At 32.1% G+C, this 23,029-nt stretch overlaps 1 protein-coding gene and 1 long non-coding RNA gene across 2 annotated transcripts in view; one reads left to right on the forward strand and one right to left on the reverse strand.

Moving 5' to 3' along the window:
* The window catches only part of LOC139482330 (eukaryotic translation initiation factor 4 gamma 2-like), a 31,121-nt gene that overhangs the window by 3,220 nt on the left and 4,872 nt on the right, over nt 1-23,029 (forward strand). The window contains exons 2-19 of the mRNA XM_071266164.1: nt 638-765; nt 1,249-1,395; nt 1,772-1,874; nt 2,831-2,941; nt 3,755-3,821; nt 9,355-9,447; nt 10,276-10,445; nt 11,608-11,718; nt 14,647-14,718; nt 15,282-15,414; nt 16,394-16,603; nt 17,062-17,363; nt 17,894-17,980; nt 18,403-18,485; nt 19,081-19,133; nt 19,331-19,410; nt 20,314-20,572; nt 21,711-21,915. Coding sequence (XP_071122265.1) covers nt 2,870-2,941; nt 3,755-3,821; nt 9,355-9,447; nt 10,276-10,445; nt 11,608-11,718; nt 14,647-14,718; nt 15,282-15,414; nt 16,394-16,603; nt 17,062-17,363; nt 17,894-17,980; nt 18,403-18,485; nt 19,081-19,133; nt 19,331-19,410; nt 20,314-20,572; nt 21,711-21,915 — 1,997 coding nt within the window. The 5' untranslated portion in view covers nt 638-765; nt 1,249-1,395; nt 1,772-1,874; nt 2,831-2,869. The remainder of the gene's footprint in view (nt 1-637; nt 766-1,248; nt 1,396-1,771; nt 1,875-2,830; nt 2,942-3,754; nt 3,822-9,354; nt 9,448-10,275; nt 10,446-11,607; nt 11,719-14,646; nt 14,719-15,281; nt 15,415-16,393; nt 16,604-17,061; nt 17,364-17,893; nt 17,981-18,402; nt 18,486-19,080; nt 19,134-19,330; nt 19,411-20,313; nt 20,573-21,710; nt 21,916-23,029) is intronic.
* LOC139482331 (uncharacterized) lies at nt 5,457-8,316 on the reverse strand. The gene is made up of 3 exons (XR_011654837.1): nt 7,235-8,316; nt 6,413-6,500; nt 5,457-6,053 (listed from the first exon to the last, which is right to left on the reverse strand). It is a non-coding gene; the product is annotated as an uncharacterized lncRNA (long non-coding RNA).

Below are 23,029 nucleotides of genomic sequence, written 5' to 3' on the forward strand. Positions count from 1 at the left end.
GCATGTACACACAACAATGCTGCAATGCTTTAGACAACATTGATCTGGAGACTTCATGATTTACATGTATAAGGCTTTTAAATGTAAAAAAAAAAAAAAAAATCCTACCTACCTACCCACCTGCTGATATTGTGGGTCGGCAATGCCAAACAAGCAATTTTTTAAGGGTGGCCTTATTATAAACTGTTTTATGCAATTTCATCCCTCAATGTTTGTCTTTATGGCAATAACTTGAAGTTACAAGCTACTACATACATTAAATTGAGGAAAACCCATGCAACAGCAGTAAGAAGAAAGAATGTTTCAGAAAAGGAAACATTTACCGTTTAAACTGCAGGTTCCAAGTCCTAATAAAGGAGGAGGGTAGTAGTTTTTCTTCTAATTGGCGCAATCGTATGTTTTATTTGTGGCGCAAATGATACCATGTAATTTTAAAACAGGTGGGGCAAACATAGCATTGGGGGAAAAAATTTTGTGGCGTAAAAGGACGCATTTTTGGTGCTAACGGATCTCTCCCCCTATATGTACAATATATGTATTTTATCAAAATATTTAACAGTATTGTTTAAAATTGATTTAATCATTGTATAATTTGAACAAGCTCTTTATACATTTTTCTTTTATTGTTATTTTTCAGAGACGAAAGCAGTTTTTATTTTATTTATTTTTTTGTTGTTTGCTGAAGTGTGATCTGTTAATAGAAACCAGCAACATTCTGGACGGACAGCAAGGACAGGGTGGTGCTTCTCCACAAGTAGGAGGAAGGTAATTTCTTTTAATAGTAATAATGAAAATAATATTTCATTAACAGTGTTCTCCCCAGGATTTTTCACAGTGCTGTGGTAAATTTTTAACATCTAAGAAGGTGCTATTTCGGCCCAGATTTTTAGGGCACTTTTTAAGTGAAATTAATATATCCTTATAAAATATGAACCAATAAAATTTGGCAATATTAAGCTATTTTTGACAAGTTTATCATTATTGGGCTGTTACCACATCTCTTAAAAATAAAATTCCACATATCTATTATAAATTTGGGGACATATTTTACATATTATATTTAGATAAGATGTTACTTATAATTTTCTCTTTGGATTTATATGTCTACAGATTGCTTTTTGCCACTTCTCCTTGAAAAGGCTATATTGGGATCAAGTTCAAATATAATTAAATTTTACATTGTATGTAACATTATTGACCAAGTTACAATGAAACTGGTTGTCTAAGATAAACTGCTTGTTTTTACAGGGACGAGAGACCACCCCACTTAACTGGATCGGATGCTGCAGCATCCAAACTGCCTGCTAACAGCAGATGGATTCCTCCAAGTAGTTTGAAAAGAGATGTTCCAATTCTTGATGATAAAAATGATGCTACATTTCGTAAAGTTAGAGGGTTTGTAAATTATTTGCATTTACAAGGTTAAATCATTTCAGAAGGCAAGAGCTGATGAGCTGAATATTTCATATCTTTTATCTTGTCTTATACTATGAAGTTTCCATCTTTTATCTTGTCTTATACTATGAAGTTTCCATCTTTTATCTTGTCTTATACTATGAAGTTTCCATCTTTTATCTTGTCTTATACTATGAAGTTTCCATCTTTTATCTTGACTTATACTATGAAGTTTCCATCTGCAAATAAATTATTCATGAATGTGTTCATTACCTCTGACCACAATTTCAGGGTTCAGAAACTGTATTATAGGTAATCTTTTTGTGATCTATTCACTTTCTGTGACTATTGATTAGGTTTTATTTGTATATTTTAGAATACTCAATAAACTTACACCTGAGAAGTTTGATAAGCTAAGTTTGGAACTACTCAATGTAGGTATAGAAACCAATACCATTCTCCATGGAATTATTTTATTGGTAAGTTACAAAAATCAGGTAATCTGTCTCAATATTTCCACTTAATATTTAGACTTTCGACAGCATTCAGAATTATATTTAAACATTGGACAGCATTTAAAATTATATGCATATTATCAAACCATAGGAGATGTGTAAATGAAAGTATTAAACCCCATTTTGGTCATGTACCAAATTTTTTATTAATTTGGCCTTAAATAATGAAAAAATAGCTTTGAAGTGGAAAAAATTGATTCAGTTTTATTTAATTGGCTTGCATGTACCAGTAGTTCCTATTTAAATAAGAATGTATGAAATATTACTCTTCATTAATTTAAGAAAGAAGGCAAGTTATCTTTGTTGAGAGTTGGAAATAAATGGTGGCATTTATTTTATTAATAGCTTGTGGATGATTTGAATCAATTTCTATACACTGAGGCTGTGTATTTATTTCAACAACAAAAAACTTGCCGTTGTGGAGGAAGCATCAACATTTACTCTTGTTCGTCTGTCTGTATCATGTATGTCCATTTGCTAACTTGTTTTCCTCAACTAAATGTTATAGAACCTATACATAATGTTATTACCACATAACACAGATCAAGATTGAATTCTGGTGGCATCACTTTTACCGTTTTAGAGTTATGAGTTATGAAATTTGAGTTTCTGTTCCCTTACTCTAGTTTGCCTCAAACAAATATTATAAAACTTATGCACAATGCTCTTTACCACAAAACACCTAGATCAAGATTGAATTTTGGTGGCATCACTTTTACTGTTCTAGAGTTATGCCCCTTAACTAATGGAAAAGGACACATTCCTTATTTATATTCACTTATGCTACTTATATTGCTCATGGTTCATTTTAATGACAAGTCCTGCTAAAAGTGTTTCAATTTAATACTGAAATGAATGATTTTACAGTTTTACAATGTGAGTTAACTTTAATATATTAAATGTTCTTCATAAAATTTCAGATATTTGAAAAAGCTCTTGATGAACCCAAGTATAGTTCTATGTACGCACAGTTGTGTCATCAATTATGTGAAGACGCACCAAACTTTGATCCCTCATCCTCTAGTGTAACTGTAAGTACTTATGTGAAGACACACCAAACTTTGATCCCTCATCCTCTAGTGTAACTAAGTACTTATGTGAAGACACACCAAACTTTGATCCCTCATCCTCTAGTGTAACTGTAAGTACTTATGTGAAGACACACCAAACTTTGATCCCTCATCCTCTAGTGTAACTCTAAGTACTAACAGATCATTGTAAAGAAGTTATTATAGAGTATGAAGGAATAGCATAGCAATTCTGTTCATAAGCAGCTTATCCTAAGCTGAAGCTGTATTGTAATTGTAAGAAAGTAGTAGCTATGTCAATGATTATACCCATGCTGATGGACACTGTTTTATCCCTGTATAATATCAGTCAATCACATTTGAGTATTACAAGCTTTTACTCCAATCTGGTTTCATGTGAATGTGATGTATATTTTGTACTGTGGATTCATTTATTTTGGTGGGTACCATTTTTATTGGATCAAAAGAAAATTGCATGTTCTTGGATATTTAGTTCTGTGTTTTTGCTTAAGTCTGCACACAAGTCTTTGGCAATTTTGTTAATAGTTGAACATTTAATTTCTTGCTTTACAATGTACCTGTACCCACCAAATTCACAAGGATTGTTATTCAACGAATAATAATGAATCCACAGTAATGCATTTTCAGATATTTTTCTGTTCAACTTCCTAATTATGAATACTAAAAGCAACAGTATCATAAGGAACAATAGCTCACAATTTTACTTGTTGCAAATATTTACTTAAATTCATCTAATTCTAAATGTTAACCATTTTGTCATCTGATCATACTTTTAAGCATTTTTATTGGTTTCAGACATTTCGTCGCCTCCTTTTAAACAAGTGTCAAGATGAATTTGAAAACAGATCACGAGCTACAGAAGGTAAAGTATATCTTAAATGGCCTAGAAATGTTGTAATGAACAAACTAAGTTTTTACTGAAACATAAGAAAAGTTATCCTAGAGTACACTGGCAGCTATGTCAACATTGAGGTTCAATCTGTGATTTAACTTTTTTATGCCCCTGCCGTAGTGGGGGGCCATTAGGTTTTACCTGTACGTCCCTCCGTAGGTCCCAAAATTGCTATCAATACACACTGCTTATTAGCACAAAACACAAATCAAGTGAGAATTTTGGTGGGGTCATATTAACCGTTCTAGAGTTATGCCCCTCAACAAATGGAAAAAATAGCTTAATTTTTCATTCCCGTTCTTTCACTTTAGTTGAACTGAATGTTATGAAACTTATACACAATGATTGTGACCACAAAATACAGATTAAGTTTGAATTTTGGTTGTACCACTTTTACTGTTCTAAAGTAATTGTCCTTTACAAATGATTTTTTTTTACCACAAAACACAGATCAAGTACAAATTTTGGTAGAGCCACTCTAAATGTTCTCCGGTTATGTCCCTTTTATAGCTTTATATAACATGCAAGATGAGGCATCATCTTTGTCCCATGGACACATTCCCCATTTATTAACATAATATGAAAGTAATTGAAGCCAAGTTATTAATACCTCCTATTGGGCTGTCCACTGGTATCAAGGGGATTATATATCATTGTATATAACAGCTTCAAAGTAAAGTTTCGATCACTCTCATGTTTAAATGCTTCAGTGACTTTGGTTAAGTTTTACATTCAAATTCCTGTGCTAAGGAATGTAATTTCCTATAGCTTTGTTTGTTGTCTGGTTGGACCATTTTTCACAAAGTTACACAGGTTGGAATAGAAGATATTTTTTTTCTATCTAGACACTTCATGTCTGTATTGTTAAAAAAAAATGAAGAAGAATGTACTTTTTGTTAAGGCTCAATTAAAGTCAAAGTGTATTGGGCAAGATACGAAGCATGCAACCTATTAATTCCTTTTACTAATATGGAACCAGCCAAATATGGTTCTGAGTTAGGAAATAACTGATACTCATTAATATAAAACTTTTTTTATTATTGAAAAAATTGCTCCAGGATAGCTTTCACAAAAATGAAATTTAGAGAACATGATTATTATGCAGCATTTCCTGAAATTGCAATAACTGAGCTCACACTTTTGTCCACCACTGGTCATAATGAATGCACATCAAACCTTTTGAATTTGTTGTATTTGTAATAGTAAAGTAAGGCAAAGTACTAGCATTCTAGTAAACAAAGATTTCTTGTTGAAGGTTTAAGTAATTAGTAGGGATGGCAGCGAGTACTCTGGTACTCGATCGGAAGGCCGAGTACTCGAGTACAGTTTCAGTACTCGGATACTCGTTTGCCTGCATACAGCTTCAGATGTATAGTTCTCTTCACATTTCCACTCACTGGAATATCCCTTTCGTAATACTAAATGAAATCAATTAACAACATACATATATTTATCCTGAGACTACTATTTATTATAATAATACCAGCAACGTCCTTTCCTTCAGACGGAATTTGTTGACTAGATCATATTTCCAAACAAGAAAAAAATCAAAGTGACTTATGGTGAACCCTACGCAGCTGAATATTGATTTAAGTTTAGGCCTAAACAATATTAGAATGTTTATTCACAATTTTCATTATAAATGACAAAGCTGGTTTCAGTCAGTATTTTTCAGCCTCCTTAATTGACATCAATACTGGTATCAGATCTTAGAGAGGTCAGATTTGAATATTCCAGTGAAGCAGTGCGGGAATTTTGGGGTAACCCCTTGTTTTTAAATTGGGAAGTACTGGAACTATTCTTTCATAGTGTACTAGATCTACTCCTGAATCTTAATTACAGCTCTTTTATGAAAGCATGCAAAGCAAACCTTTGATCCACTTGCTTGCTATGTTTGTTTGTATTTATGTATGTATGTTTGCATTTATGTTTGTTTGTAAACAACAGGTATGTAGTCTGTTTCAGTCTGTCTACTATATACTGGAATTTGATGTTAATTTCTATTGTCCAATCAAGTCACAGCATATAAAACAGACTGAAACTCTGCCTATATATTGTTTGCAAACATTCAAGCAAATATAGCAAGTAAGTCTATGAAAGTTTTGTTTTACATGCTTTTATAGAATAGCTGTAACAGTGTTCTGCTATTTACCTGTCTTGCTCTTTTGATTGGACCTGAATCATCTAAAGCTGTGACTTGATCTATTTGAAAAAGAAAAAAAAAAGAAAATGCATATTTGGACAGTGAAGATCATAATTATTAATTAGTCTGTATTTCTAATTAAAATCCTAAAAAAATAATACTAATACTATAGTATGTGCCTAAAATAAGCATGCACAAACCACATTTAAATCAGAACCTTTTTCTAACTTTAAATATTTAAAAGACAACATACATGGACATGATGTATGCAACTAAAGGAGATACACTGTTGTTCAGTTGTATAGATTTCAACAAAATTAATTCATGTTTATGTCTTCTTCATAATTTTTTTAAAAGAAATAAACATACATGCATCAAATGTAAAATCATTACCATATATACTGTATATAATACAAACCTTACTTACATTAAGAAGTTTAAATGTTGCACTGCTTTGTTTTGGCAATCTAGTAACCTTTGTCTACAGTCTCTGCAAACACATGTACCTGAAATTATAAAAGAATCACTAACTGTTTTACATAAACATTTTTATGGTCATATGTTTTTATAACTATTGTTTAATTAGGATTTATTTAAAAAGTATATACAGTATTTAATTTAGCATGTCACTTTACTGTATGTGGTTACAACTTGACCTGGTCAGCACAGCATCTTAATTTAAATACACAAAATGGAAGCATAACCTATTTGTGTCATTTTGGTCTCTTGTGGACAGTTGTCTCATTGGCAATCATACCACATCTTCTTTTTTTATACAAACATGTACATATAAATGTGCTACATTTTGTACATATGTCATGTATGTAGACAATTTTTCATATTTTCATTCTCAAAGAAAGTGACTTAAAACCCACTCATAAAGGTCCTTATAGAATTTTAAACTTGTGGTTGTAATAGATATTTTATATTTAATGAAGATAAAAATGTACTTCCCTGGCAAGGAACTGTATACAAAGCAAACATACACTTTGAATAAAATAAATTTGGTCATCATGGTCATGGAAATAGATTGAAAAAGTCACTGAAAAAGTTGGTCATCATTTCCACCTGGAAAACAAGCTTTATGCAACTTTCCTAGATCATGAGCAAGGCCTATACAATTTGGACAAAGAAATAACATGCAAAGAAATGGGACAGCCCCTCTTAATGGCTTACGCCTAATGGAACACATGTCTTTGCAAAAAATAGAAATTTATAATTTAGTTAAAACTATGCTTACCTGTTTCAAGTTGAAGGACTAGTCCATGAAGCATATTTATAGTCTCCACATTAGACAGTGACAGTTCTGTCACATCATTTTTTTAGCATCAGACGGTTCATGTCATACATGTAGGAGTTGATCAAAACGGAACTTCACTTAGTTTTCCCCTTTTTCTTTTTTTCATTGTTTCCAAGTACATTGAACAATGGCTTGAACATATTTGTAAATTTCATGAAGTGACGGGAGCAAATCACATTCTGTACAAACAGCATCTTGTTCATCATGGTCACCATCACAATTTTCACATGTTCTCTCAAGTTTGTTATGACTTTCATGTCCTCTGAACATACATTGACATAGTAAAGGCTTATCATTGTTATAAAACTGACCAGCCATTATGAAGCATGTATACAGATATATTTTAGAATTAAATGTAAAGTGTAAAATATGTTGATTTAAAGAAGCAAAACATGTTGCAGACGTCTGTCTCCATTTTTTGTGTAGATAAACAAAGACTTTTTCTATTTTTAAACTTTGGTGAGTTCTAAAAAGGGAAATAACTCTTGTAGATTTCAGGCAATTTTTGGCATTTTTATCTAATTTTTATAAAAAAAATCTAATGAGCCCCAAAAATGTTTTTGCAGAAATGAGAAATATCAATCTTTTGGAATAAAAGCTATTTTTTAGTTTATTCAGGAATGGATGCGTTTTTTCATAAATTAGGAAAAAAGTTGGTTCATAATTGCATTAGAATATGCTAAAATTCATACTACTTACCTAGATTAAAAATGTCAATTTGAGTTTAATATCAGAAAAAGTGAAAAAAAGTCACTGAACAAGTAGTTAAAAGAAATTGAAATGATATAAACTGCACCAAACATATTATGCTGTATATAAGTCACTGTAAGCCGAGAATAGCAAAAATCAGCTATTTTCAACATTTTAAAGCCTGTTGCCATGGTAACCATACATAATTCAGGGTGACATGTACAGACTTTTTTTCATATTTTATATCAATGTTTGTTGTCAGAAAGTTTAAACAAAATCGGTGACCACCCGTGCCCAACTTTGGTTGACGGTTACAGAGAATGGGTGTTAAGGTGTTTGTACGGTACACGGATCAACACTTTCATGGATTAATAGTTAGCCGTAAAAACTCTTTGTTGGTTAATCAAGACTTCTATGTACACGTGATTGGTATGAGATGTTATGGAAAACCACATGGGACCCCCCGACTCCCTTCAAGTTTTATAAAGTACTTTCATGGCCGTGTAAGATTTCAGAATCAGTGCATGTTTTTACTGATTCCGCGAATGTTTTGTACCGACCTCGCAAGTTTTGGACCGACTCGGTGTAAGTTCCTTACCGACTCCGCGAATGATGTAGATTGACTTCATTAACAAACTCTACCGTGCAAGATGAGATATATGCCGACTTTGATAACTTTATTTAATTACATTTGAATTAATTTAATTACTCTGTATTTTAAACTTAACTATAATTGTTATAATTGTTAATTTACAAAGGTAGGCGAAAGTGCGAGAGCGACATTCAAATGCTAAAGTCGAAAACAAAACTGACAACGTCATGGCTAACTAAAAAAGAAAATCAGACAAATGATAGTGCAAAAAAACAAAACACAGAAAAAGTACTTGTAATTTGAAGTCCAGCTATTGTTGTTGACAAATAAATGGACAAGCCTTATTATAAAAAAATACCAATTCCTCTGGAACAGATGATACATATATTTTCTACTTTGTCGGACTTTTTATGCAAATATTTTTGATTTTATTGGAATTTGGATCATGAACACGTAGACAAACAATAATTGCTATTATGATACAGGTTATTGTAAATACGGCGGTCGAAAATTCATGTGTAATTGACACACAAAAAAACAGAGGAGCAAGCAAGGCAATAACAAAAACACTGCATCCCACCTAAAATTTTAACTTTACAATAGAAGTTTAAGATTCATCCGAGTACTCGAGTATCATGACCGAGTATCCGAGTATTAAATTTCAGATCTTTTGACATCCCTAGTAATTAGTATGTTGATATATTTTTCAGCTTTTGATTGTAAAGATTTCTTGTAAGTTGAAGGTTTAAGTAATTAGTATATTGCTATATTTTTTCAGTTTTTGATCGTAAAGATGGCCCCCTCACACCTGAAGAAGCTGAACAATATCACCTGGCCAAGAGGAAAATGCTGGGAAATATCAAGTTCATTGGTCAGTACAGCAAATATTTTATGACACCTTGTTCAGAAACTACTGAGGGATATTCCAATAAATTGTATGGTGTATGGCAGGAAGAGAAGGTTAATTATTGAATGTGGGTCATGGGTCTTTTTTACCAAATGCTTCTTTTATCATTATGCCAAAAAATATGTGAAAATGGTTGTTGGTTGTAGGGATATTTTGATATTTTCCTTCCTACCCTCACATACATTTTAATGGAATAGCTCTGAACAGAATGACTTCATATTGGTAGTAGCTTAACAGTTATCAGATATTAAGTGTAAGCTTATACATTTAATATATTGATTGATTTTTTTTATGCCCCATTTATTATGCTCCATTTCTGGGCATTATGTTTTCTGGTCTGTGCATCCGTCCGTCTGTTCGTCCCTCTGTCCCGTTTCAGGTTATAGTTTTGGTTCAAGTTTTTGGTCGAGGTAGTTTTTGATGAAGTTGAAGTCCGATCAACTTGAAACTTAGTAATAAAGTTCATTATGATATGATCTTTCTATTTTAAATGCCAAATTAGAGATTTTTTTCCCATTTTCACGCTCCTCTGAACATAGAAAATGATAGTGCGGATGGGGCATCTGTGTACTTGGGACACATTCTTGTTCATCCCTAATTTTTCTTTGAGTGTATGTCCATGCATATGTTTTGTTCCTGCAATTATGAGCCATTTCTTTATTTATCCAAGTGCTCAAATTCACAGTGTTAGACCTTCAAATTTAATCAACATCAAAGGTTTTAGTTTTTTTGCTTTAAGCTATGTCTTAGAATGTTTTGAATACCGTTATGTATACATATTTTTTTTGACAGGTGAACTTGGTAAACTTGAAATGCTACACGAAGGAATTCTTCACAAATGCATTAAACAGCTTTTGGAGAAGAAGAAAAGTGTTCCGATCAGAGATATGGCAGAAGACTTTGAATGCCTCTGTCAGATAATGAGAACCATTGGCCGTCGTCTTGATACATCTAAGGCAAAGGTAAGAAAAGTGTTCCGATCAGAGATATGACAGAAGACTTTGAATGCCTCTGTAAGATAAGGAGAACAATTGGTCGTCGTCTTGATACATCTATGGCAAAGGTACATTTTCACATTACATTGAAACTATTGTTGGAATTTATTTTCAACCTACACAAAAAAAGTATATCAACATGATTGAATTGAAATTAAAGATTTTACACCACCTTTCTCTTAAGGATGTACTTAGCTGAGGTTAGGTGAAAATTAATAAATCAAGAATTTAAAATTATACTTTAATCTGGTAGAGCATTTGTTAAGGATAAAAATAAGCTAAAAATGTTGATAGGTCATGGACCTCCTTTTGAGATATTTGAGATTTAAAATATGGCTGGAAAAGACTGACTCGGACTTTTACCTTATATTTGCATTGGTATTATTTGAGTCTCAAAGCAAAAGAAAGAAAATCAAGAATCTTCTAAAATTGTGGTAAATGACCTTTCATGGGCTTTTAAGTCTTATATGAAAAAATAAGTGGGTGTTATGGGGCAAAATATTTTACCTTGTATTGAATGGAAAAACACCAAGGAGTCCAAACATTTGACACGAATTCCAAAACCTCACCCAAGTACATCCTTAAATGTGCTTGTACTTGGAAAATTCTTAAAAAGATTAATGAATTTTTATTCTGCAAGAAGTTAAAATGGCAAAGGAACAAGTTACCCAAGACCAGAATTTTTACATCACCTGGGACGAAAGTCAGTTACACAAGACTTCAAAGAGAATGTTTGCTTGATAGCAGTAAAGCATGAAACAGAGATTTTGTAAAACCGTGTGTCTATTTTTGTTAGTATATAAATGTCGTTCCATTTTTAGATAAAAATTTAAAATATTTATTTAAATTAAAAAAATAGTTTGACAGGGAAATTCTGATTTAGGGCTATTCCAGAAAAAAATGTAGGGGGGGGGGGGTGAAGGCACATTATATTAATAATACATGGGTGATGGGTATCAGAGCAACTTTTCATACTATAATGCACTATAATTCTCAATTACAATTGTCTGGGTGGCAGGTGCTGATAAAAACTGCCTTCCAACCAACCCCCCATACATTTTTTTCTGGAATAGCCCTTAGCAAAAATCAGTAAGGACATGCTAGGATGATGATTAATTATTTGTTTCAGTCATGGATGGACCAATACTTTGAAAGGATTAGAAGTTTTTCAATGCATGATGAATTACCTTCAAGGATTAGATTTATGCTTCAAGATATAGGAGAATTGAGAAATAATAAGGTAAGTCTCATTTCAAGATATAGGAGAATTGAGAAATAATAAGGTAAGTCTCATTTCAAGATATAGGAGAATTGAGAAATAGAATTGAGAAATAATAAAGTAAGTCTCATTTCAAGATATAGGAGAATTGAGAAATAATAAAGTAAGTCTCATTTCAAGATATAAGAGAATTGAGAAATAATAAAGTAAGTCTTATTTCAAGATATACATGTAGGAGAATTGAGAAATAATAAAGTAAGTCTCATTTCAAGATATAGGAGAATTGAGAAATAATAAAGTAAGTCTCATTTCAAGATATAGGAGAATTGAGAAATAATAAGGCCAAAATAAAAAGATTGTATGTTTGCCCAAACGCGACCAACCCAAAATAAACCCGCCGACTCAAATTCTTTTTTTGACGTTTTTTGGAAGAATTTTTTTTTTTCGGATTTATTTTGGGTCCGCTCCGTCATCGTACGAAACTTAATATTTGTCATCTTTGCGTTTGAAAGTAACTGTGAATAAGATTAAAAGAAAGCGTATAAGAGACGCAGTTAATCGATATTCGATGTTCTCTGTTTTTATCTTCTGATTTAACGAACGTAAAGAAGTAAAACATGTGAAGTGGCACAGTTTTTTTACGCTGTAGTTGTTTGTACTACCAAACCCTTACCTATATGCTCAATGTTAATTTCATCGTGTTATCGAATATCTGATAAGAATATTCAGGTAGATTTGTTCAAAACCATGTGCAATAGAATATTTTCAAAGTTATTCTGACAGGAAATGGATCCGGAAGTTGCGAATTTACAATCATGCAAGAAGATTTTGTTTTTACTGAATAAAAAGGAATTATTTCTTGATAAATTGTTGTCTTTAATTATAATCTTCCTTTATCATGTAAATTAGATGCCCTTTTATTCAAATAGTTCAAATTTACAAGTCTCATTATATAGACAGTCAGCACGTTGCTGTTTGGGAGAATTTGATAAAACTATAATTGCTCACAGAATCAGAAATATAATCTTAACTGAATGTAGATCCTTCTGAATAATTTATTGCAATATAAATATAAATCCCTTTTGACAAGAGAAATCTGACTTTTGTCAGAAATATTTTTTCACATGTGCAAAAGTAAAAACATGTTATGGACGCCATATTGGATTTTTATACAACTTGTGAGGAAGCCTCTAGAACCATGACCTGAAAATAAAGTCTTCAGAAAACGTTAACTTTATGCAATTATATTTTATTAATAATGATTATTTTCAAAAATTTAAACTTGATTATTTAAAGAAAATAAAATTATAACAAATACGTTTTTAGTTTGGAGATTCTACAGAACATGCTTTGGTCTATTTATAGCCAAATTAGTTTACCTGTGTGATAATGTAAAATATAAATTTGTTTTCAAAACATAAAAAAGACACAAACTAAGGATGGCAGATAATAATTCATATAAATATTTTAGGACATTTAATCTATTTTAATAGAAATAGGATTTAAAACTGCAAGCAAATTTAATCTTAACATAATCAGCTGATATTTTTTTTTACACAAACATCGTGTTGATGGAACTGTTGAAAATCACTTCACAAATCCAACAGCCCTTTCACACAGTTAGCAATTGTCAGGGTTATAAACATATCAGGATACAAATCATATAGTAGACTAATTTATTTATAGAGGTTTTAAATTCATGGCTTTTGGTTGTCTCTACAAAGGTTTGACAGAGAAAAAAAAGGTGTACTGTTTTAAGATCTTTTAATATTTTCATGCAAATTCGGATAAAATAAAAAAAAAAAGAATTTGCCTACCTACCTACCCACACCCAGTCAACATGGGTCGGGTTTGGGCAAACTAAAATATTTTTAATTGTGGCCTAAAGTAAGTCTCATTTCAAGATATAGGAGAATTGAGAAATAATAAAGTAAGTCTTATTTCAAGATATAGGAGAATTGAGAAATGATCAAGTAAGTTTTATTTCAAGTAATTAATAAGTGTCATTTTTAAACCCCTATTGTTCTTTGTTATTCCCCTAGTTTTTGTTTTCGGTCTGTTTGTCCATTCCTCCGTCTGTCATGGTTTAGGTTAAAGTATTTGGTCAAGGTAGTTTTTGATGTGGTTGAAGTCAAATCAATTTGAAACTTAGTACACATGTTCTCTATGATATGGTCTTTCTAATTTTAATACCAAATTTGAGTTTTGACCTCAATTTCATGGTCAACTGAACATAGAAAATGATCGTGTGAGTTTGGCATCCATGTTCTATGAACACATTCTTTATTTTTGCAAGTATGGTTTTGAGAAATGATGATAGTCCGTCGTAAGGGGGCAATAAATGGCTGATCCGTGTTAGAGAGAACCATGTCTCTTGTATGTTAGACTCCCTTGTAGATTTCGAAAAAGAGCAGGCTAATGCCCCTACAAGGCAGCACTCATACCTGCAAAGTGGAAAGGGATTAATATAAGTTGCAATAACTTGTTTCCCAATCCACTATAAATATTAAATTTCCCTGATGGAATGTATCTCAACTGTTTTATAAATCATGTTAATAAGGGAAGTTCAAGAAAACCCTCCCCCATTATCGCCATTCTAAACATTTCTGTAGGTGGTTGTTACAGGAAATATAAACTTAAATAGGTATCTATATTTTTTGGTGATAACTTATTTGGAGAATTCAACAATATACAGGTGTTGTAGTATTAACGACCTGTTTTAGAATTTTAAAAATGAAGTACAACATCTTTTAATGCTTTTTATCTTGTGTTTCTTGGGTTTTTTTTCTCTTGGATAAATTTGATTTCAGAACAAAAATTGAAAAAACAATAAAAGTAGAACACCACCATCAATCAATGAACAATGATGAATCAATCTTATATTCTTTGTCTAATTATAGGTTTATTATTTCATTATATTTTTCTAATTAACTGTTGTTTATATTCCAGTGGGTTCCAAGACATGTTTCTAAGGATAATGGACCGAGAACGATAACTGAGATACGTCTTGAAGCATCTGATGTAAGAATCAACACTTTTATTCTTACAACCTCTGAATAAAACATACATTAAAAAGACATATATATATAGTTTGGGTGATTTAGGGAGTAAAAGTATCAGTGTTTACACAGTGATCAGATTTTGTATTATAATAATTGATTGATGTGCTAATAATATTACACATGCACTATAACTTGGCTAGGAAGCATATTTACAATTTTTTTTAACTGCAAAACATAGAAAATGAGCTCCTTGCTTGCATATCTTGTTTAAGTTAAATGGTAATGATAAAATATATTTCTTTTGTAAGAAAATTTATCAAAACATGGGTTTAAAGTTAGAACTGTGTATTTATACTTTGTATTCAGCTATTTGAAATGATAATTTGGTACATAATGTTTGAGAAACTTTATATGAGTTATAAAACTTTAACTCCTACATTGACACATTGCTTAGTATGCACTAGGTTTATAAGTTTTTGTGCCCTTTACCATTATGGGCTGTCTGGACTTTTTAATTTTCTAGTTTTCAGACTAACAGTGTGAGTTGTTTATGCTGGTAATAAAAATTGAGTTATTTTTTAGGAATTTGGTGAGTACATTCCAACGAAACAAGGAAGGTTTACAGGACATGGACATATGAATGGTGGACTGCCACCACAGTGGGGGAGTAACCTGACAGATCTGTTTGGAATGTCAGGACCAGGAATGGTTATGGGTAGGTTGAACATTATACAGAGGCAGAAACAATAATCAAATTTGTGAAACTTTGTTATAGCAATAAGTAAGCTACTAAGAATAAATAGGTTATTAAAAGAACATAAGAGTAGAAAAGTGCACATTTAGCTTATCATTGTGTTTGCAGGTCAATATTTAATAGTTATCCCACAAGGACGCGGTATGTCAGTGTAAGATCACCCCGATGGCCGGAGGCCAGAGGGTGATCTAACACTGACACACCAAGTGGGATAACTATTTTGGGATAACTATTTTACATCCCAGCTGTTTTAGATTAGACGAAAAACCGTCTACAATTCACAAAATCGAGTTTAGAACACCACACAACCATTATAATATACTTTATATATTACTATATGATGTATACCCTTTATGACCCCCCGAACACGATGAGTAGATATCAAACAATGTCAACTCGCCCCACTTGCCAATCGGCCCACACTATATCGCCACTTTATAAAAAAAATCGCCCCACTCTTGTTTACCGACTCTTCCCACTTTTGAAAAAGTGTAAAATCAAATTGAACAATTAGTCTGACAACTCACTTATTAACGAAAAAGGTTTAAACCCCGCTAAATTAAGGTCTGCCAACTAGCCCCACTTATAAAATGATCTTGCTTCCTTTAAGTATGTTAAATTACTGGTAGTTCTTATCCAGTCGTCCTGGTATAGTGGTATGTGTCGTGGCTTGATATGCTAAAGGTCTTAAGTTCGAATCCCTGCATATACACTGGATTTTTTTCTACGTGAATTTTGATAGATAGTCTTTTCCGTATAATTAATTATAAGTTTTATAGTGGATTTGACATTCCCGCCAAAATGTTGCAGAACAAAGGAAAGCATGCATAACAAAGAAACTCAAACTGGGGTGATCTGGTAGGGGTGATCCGGCTCAGATCACCCCTGTTAGAACAAAGGAGCTGGGATGTAAGGTCATTTTCAATTTTGTATATTACAGGGACAATAGGCACAGGGACTGGACCGGGGGTTATAAATGATTCACCAGGATACATGCCCAAACAAAAACAGGGATATGTCAACTACAACAAACAAAATCAGAACATGATGGGAAGGACGGGGAACCAGAGACAGAATGGTACGACAGGTAACCAGTCAGGGAGACTGTCACCACAAGCTCAACCTACACAACAGCAACAAAGGAAACAAGGTACATTTCTGAATTGACCGAAACAAGGACTTTTTCATGATTTGAAATTCAGATGAAAGAGAGAAAATTTAATTCATGATAATTGAGTTTTGACCAACGAAAAACTGAGTTGAAACAAACCACACATGGATAAAAATAATCAATGGGTCAGAAAAAGAAAAAACATGGAAGAATTGGAGAAATATTTATATATTTGATTATCAAAATTATTGTGTCAATTATAAGAATTATTGTAACATATTACTTTGCTCTACATGTTTGGAATAAAAACTATTTTATTGTATACATAAAATTGGCATCAGCTGACATCATTATACAGTGATATCTAAAATGACAGTGACTTGAATTTGTAGGAGATGGTCATTTGAAAAAAAATTTAACTCTTTTGGGAGATAGGAATTATATTCAACTCAATGTTAAAATTTGTATTTATTTTTAATTTAATACTGTATTTGCAGCAGGTCAACAGAGTAGGGATTTGCCACCAAGGTTTGCTGCTAAACTGACACAACCCTCAACTCAGATAACAGCGCCATCATCCAACAATCAAGTGCCACCTATGGCCATGATGAATGGTGTTGGTGGATCCTACCCACAAAAAGAGGAGATCAGTTTAAGGCCTGCCAAAAACTTCAATGTGTTCAAACCAACATCTCCCAGCAATTTGCCACGATCTGCACAGGGGATGCCACCTTCAAGTCAGATGAGTAAAATGTTAGTCACACCACCAGAGCCACCAAAGCCACTGCTTAATAAACAGGTAAAAGATGTCTTCTAGATAGCATGTTTTTGCCCGTAGAAAGCTCTAAAATAGCTTTTCTCAATACAGTTAAAAGATTGTCATAGTAAAATAATATATGGTGTAGTTCTTGAAGTTAAAAAAGTTAAATATCTTGCTATAGGTTTACTTTAATTTTGATAATTAGATAAGATACCAAAAATCGTAAATTTTATAAGGAATAAAAGACAAAAGGAAGAATATTAATCCATAGACCACAACAATAATTACTGTAGACTAAGCAAAAAGAAGCAGTAAAAAACAGATGATAAACCGTGGAGCTCTAGAATCGTAGTTTCTGCTCTACTAGTTTTACCAACTCTTGGTTCAGTAGTTTTCTTGTTACCAATAAGTCTCTAGCAAGGATATTCTTTTAAGGTATGCAACCTCTAGTATATCTAATCAACATGTAGACATGTACTATATATTATGTTGCTATGATTATAAAGAACTAAGATTTTCACATAGTACTTTGTATCCTTTATTTGATCTTTACATTTTATATATTTTAGCAACCAATCACTATCAAGCAGGAGAAAGAGAAGCCTAAACCTGTTAAAAAGATTGTACCTAATAAAGAAGAGGTGGACAAGGCTACAGTAAGTTAAACAACATTTTACTTTCTGATCTATTTTATGTTGGAAAACTTAATTACAACTCCTGTAACTGTACTGTTGCATGAATTTGTACTGCCAACTTGGAGAAATATTAGGAATCAGCTGACTTTTTAATGCCACCTGGAATAATATGTTGATATACTAAGAAAATAATATGTAAAGTATCTGACTTGATTTTATTTGTTCCAAAGCAATTTTATAGACTTTCTGAGAAGTTTTTGTTAAGTTTTATCACTTTTCTATGCAAACATCGCAAACAAGGACAGCATTATATGTTATTAGTTTTATTTTATGATGTATCAAGATTTTGTAACTATTATACGTTTTTGTTGTAAAAAAAAGTTGTGAAATATGACTAGGGTGTTGTTAGATGTAAATGTATGATAATGTTGGTGTTTTTTCAGACTAATATTCTGACAGAATATCTGGAGGCTGGTGGATGTAATGATGCTCTCAATGCATTTAAAGATCTTAATTGTCCAAAGAAGTGAGTGCACTTTTCTTTTGACAATTAAATGCAATTCCATATGATTTATTTTCCAGTAGTAATTCTTATTATAAGTATTTCAGTTCAGAAATTAAAAAAAAAGGACCATTCTGATAAGGTTAAGCTTGAGATATAGGGTGTTACATATCAAATTCAAGGGTTAAAAAATAGGGGGACGGTTAAATCTATAGACTGGTACCCTGTTTCATGTTGATAAAGTAAGCATCCTATCAAATACATTGTCTTTATATAATGGACTGTCAACATTTAATGAATTAAACTCAATTCATGATCTTATAAACAAGAAAATAAAGCATTGGTGTTATTTTTTTTTGCAAACTTTGATTGCAAAGACAATGCTGCATGTTTTTTTGTTTGTTTTTACTCGTATATAAAACAGTTTCATTAGTTCTTTGAATTAAATTTTTTGTGAAAAAGTGGTAACATAATACATACTTCAGACAACATGCTTATGTTAAATAGTTTTTGCTGAGAATGAATTCCAAGTTGTTAGAAGATGAAGTACTTTTTTAATTTTTATCTCAAAACTGAAACTTGAATGGAAGAGTTATAGATGATATGTTCTGTATTATAGGTTTATGGGTGAAGTTTTGATGAAGATGATGAAAGCTTCTGTGGATAAATCAGGTATGTATAACAGTTAATGATTGTGGTATGTCTTCATTGATTGATTACCTTTATTATAAAATCAATTGTATTACCTTCCTACAATGACAGATACTATACATCAGCAGGAACATCTTTTACCATAAAAATGCTGTTTTATTCTATATAACAGTTGAACTTGATAACATGTAGCTGACATTTATTTTCTTCAATTTTAGATACAGAAAGAGAAAATGTTATGATACTGATAACTGCCATGAAATCTGAGAATCTGATATTTGCTGATCAGTTCATGGAGGTGAGTTTTAATGTAACTTAAAGCCATCATTTAAACTGTAGTGTACTTGTATCTAGACTGTTGATTTGTAATCACTCCATCTCTCTAATGTAAGGATCAAGCAGTTGTATTTGACCATTTTACCTTTAAGGGACTTAATGTGGCACAGTTGGAAGTAAATATCCTGGAAAACAGAAACTTTGAAACTTTGAATCAGAAAGTAAATCGGCTCTTATTTTCAAACAGATAAATATACTGTAAATTCAGAAACTATTCAAGGTTATTATTATTGCGCAAAATGCGACAGAGTTGTAAAAGCAATATAAAATTTAAACTAAATTCACATTTTGAAATATTTTGTATAAATGAAACAGGATTTTTCTCAAAATCGTGAAAATTAAAATCGCATTTAAGTCTTTTAAAAATGACAAAATCACAATAATAAATGTAGAAATAATTTGTGAATAGACAACTTTTGAGTTCGATGCATTTCCGTCAAAAACTCTGGTTTTAGTGAACGTCATTTGTGCGTTTAGGGGCGTCGTCACTTCCATTCCAATGTTGAGCGAGTGGTTGGAAAACTATAATTCTATATTGTACGAATTATACGACAAATTGAATTCTCAAAATTGACAATCAGCATTGATGTCATTAGGGAATTGTCATTAAGTACCTACAGAACAACCATTATTTCTAGTTTATCATGCACAATGACGATCACCAAGACTTTTGATGAACGTAAATAGTGCAGGGATACAGGCGACCCCCTCTATCTGGTAAATGACGTCATAAAGGCGTGTATAATTGACGAGTTTTTTCCGGTGATGGATGAACTCAAAAGTGGTCTATTAACAGTAGTGTTTACATTGTGATATAAGATATAAGGGTTCAATATACATATGTTCCAATGTCTAATTATTGCAGGGATTCCAGATGTTACTGGATCAAATGTCTGCAATGGAGGCTGAAACTCCCTTAATTAAAACTTACCTGGCTAAGTTTGCTGCTATGGGAGTGACAGAAGGGGTAATTACTCTGGCAGAATTGGCTGACCCAATGGAGAATGGTGCTTATTACCCCTTGTTTCTCCTCTGTCTTCAACAGATACATAAAATAAAGGACAAGAATTGGCTGGTGGCTTCATTTAACAACAGTAAAATTAATCTGCAGAAAATGTTGCCAGGTAAGAAAGAAACCTGATTTACATGTGGTAAATTCTTAGTTGAGTTCTTTATCTAAACTCCCTTAAACTCTGTGTATGTACATAATGTTCACCTCTGGACATGAAGCAATTAATATTCAACCAAACTAATACACAAATCTTGTAGAATGGTAAAGACTGTTGGTTACTATAATAGTAATTCTCTTGTCTAAGTCTCCTGCACCTTGCACAAGACAATTCTTTCACACTATACACACATAATGTATTATTACTCATCATGATTCACATGTCATGATGATATTACACCTTGAACACATTAAATGAGGCTACATTTGTATTATACACCTTGACATACATGTCATGATGATATTACACCTTGAACAGATTAAATGAGGCTACATTTGTATTACACACCTTGATATACATGTCATGATGATATTACACCTTGAACACATTAAATGAGGCTACATATGTATTACACACCTTAATATACATGTCATGATGATATTACACCTTGAACACATTAAATGAGGCTACATTTGTATTACACACCTTGATATACATTTCATGATGATATTACACCTTTAAAGACATGTAATGAGGCCACAATTGTATTACACACCTTGATATACATGTCATGATGATATTACACCTTTAAAGACATGTAATGAGGCCACATTTGTATTACACACCTTGATATACATGTCATGATGTTATTACACCTTTAAAGACATGTAATGAGGCTACATTTGTATTGCACACCTTGATATACATGTCATGATGATATTACACCTTGAACACATTAAATGAGGCTACATTTGTATTACACACCTTGATATACATGTAGTGACATTATAACACACCTTGGTATACCTGTAATGATTTTAGTACACACACATAAAATAATTATAAATTGTGGATTAATCTATATATTGTTGGCACCAATTGTCCTGGGTTAGTTGATTTCATGGTTTTGCCAAAGGCTGCATACAAACCTACAAAAAAATCCTATCTTCATTGAACAATGAAATATGTGGTTCATTGTTACTCATGAAATTCTTGAAAATTGATATCAACACATAATAATGAATACCCAGTAATATACATAAAATACTGTTATTATATGCCTTGATGTATATATGATGACTTTTCCCTGCAGAAATCGATCAGAATAAGGAGAGAATGATGGAGATATTAGAGGACCGTGGACTGAGTTTTATGTTCCCGTTATTACGTGTGCAATCCGAGTTGTGGCGACAGATCCAGGCAGAACCAAATGCCACTGCTCTGTACAAGTGGATTAAGGATAGTGTTGATACCAACCTCCAATATACCACAGGATTTATTAATGTTTTAACTGCATGGTAAGTTATAGATACCAACCTCCAATATACCACAGGATTTATTAATGTTTTAACTGCATGGTAAGTTATAGATACCAACCTCCAATATACCACAGGATTTATTAATGTTTCAACTGCATGGTAAGTTATAGATACCAACCTCCAATATACCACAGGATTTATTAATGTTTTAACTGCATGGTAAGTTATAGATACCAACCTCCAATATACCACAGGATTTATTAATGTTTTAACTGCATGGTAAGTTATAGATACCAACCTCCAATATACCACAGGATTTATTAATGTTTTAACTGCATGGTAAGTTATAGATACAAACCTCCAATATACCACAGGATTTATTAATGTTATAACTGCATGGTAAGTTATAGATACCAACCTCCAATATACCACAGGATTTATTAATGTTTTAACTGCATGGTAAGTTATAGATACCAACCTCCAATATACCACAGGATTTATTAATGTTTTAACTGCATGGTAAGTTATAGATACCAACCTCCAATATACCACAGGATTTATTAATGTTATAACTGCATGGTAAGTTATAGATACCAACCTCCAATATACCACAGGATTTATTAATGTTTTAACTGCATGGTAAGTTATAGATACCAACCTCCAATATACCACAGGATTTATTAATGTTTTAACTGCATGGTAAGTTATAGATACCAACCTCCAATATACCACAGGATTTATTAATGTTTCAACTGCATGGTAAGTTATAGATACCAACCTCCAATATACCACAGGATTTATTAATGTTTTAACTGCATGGTAAGTTATAGATACCAACCTCCAATATACCACAGGATTTATTAATGTTTTAACTGCATGGTAAGTTATAGATACAAACCTCCAATATACCACAGGATTTATTAATGTTTCAACTGCATGGTAAGTTATAGAAGCTTTAGTAGACAGTACTCATGTAAAAAATCCGTGTAAAACTTTAGTATATCATATAAATGTTTAAGTTTAATTGTACTCAAAGTACTACATTGAAAGTTATACTAGCAATCTTCACATGCTTAGGTACATATTTAAGGTAGAATAGTGTAGGTCCAAAACAAACATTACATTATTGAAAATGAATTAAGATTCTCATTTT

This window comes from Mytilus edulis, chromosome 7, assembly GCF_963676685.1.
Source record: "Mytilus edulis chromosome 7, xbMytEdul2.2, whole genome shotgun sequence".
Taxonomy (NCBI): Eukaryota; Metazoa; Mollusca; class Bivalvia; order Mytilida; family Mytilidae; genus Mytilus; species Mytilus edulis.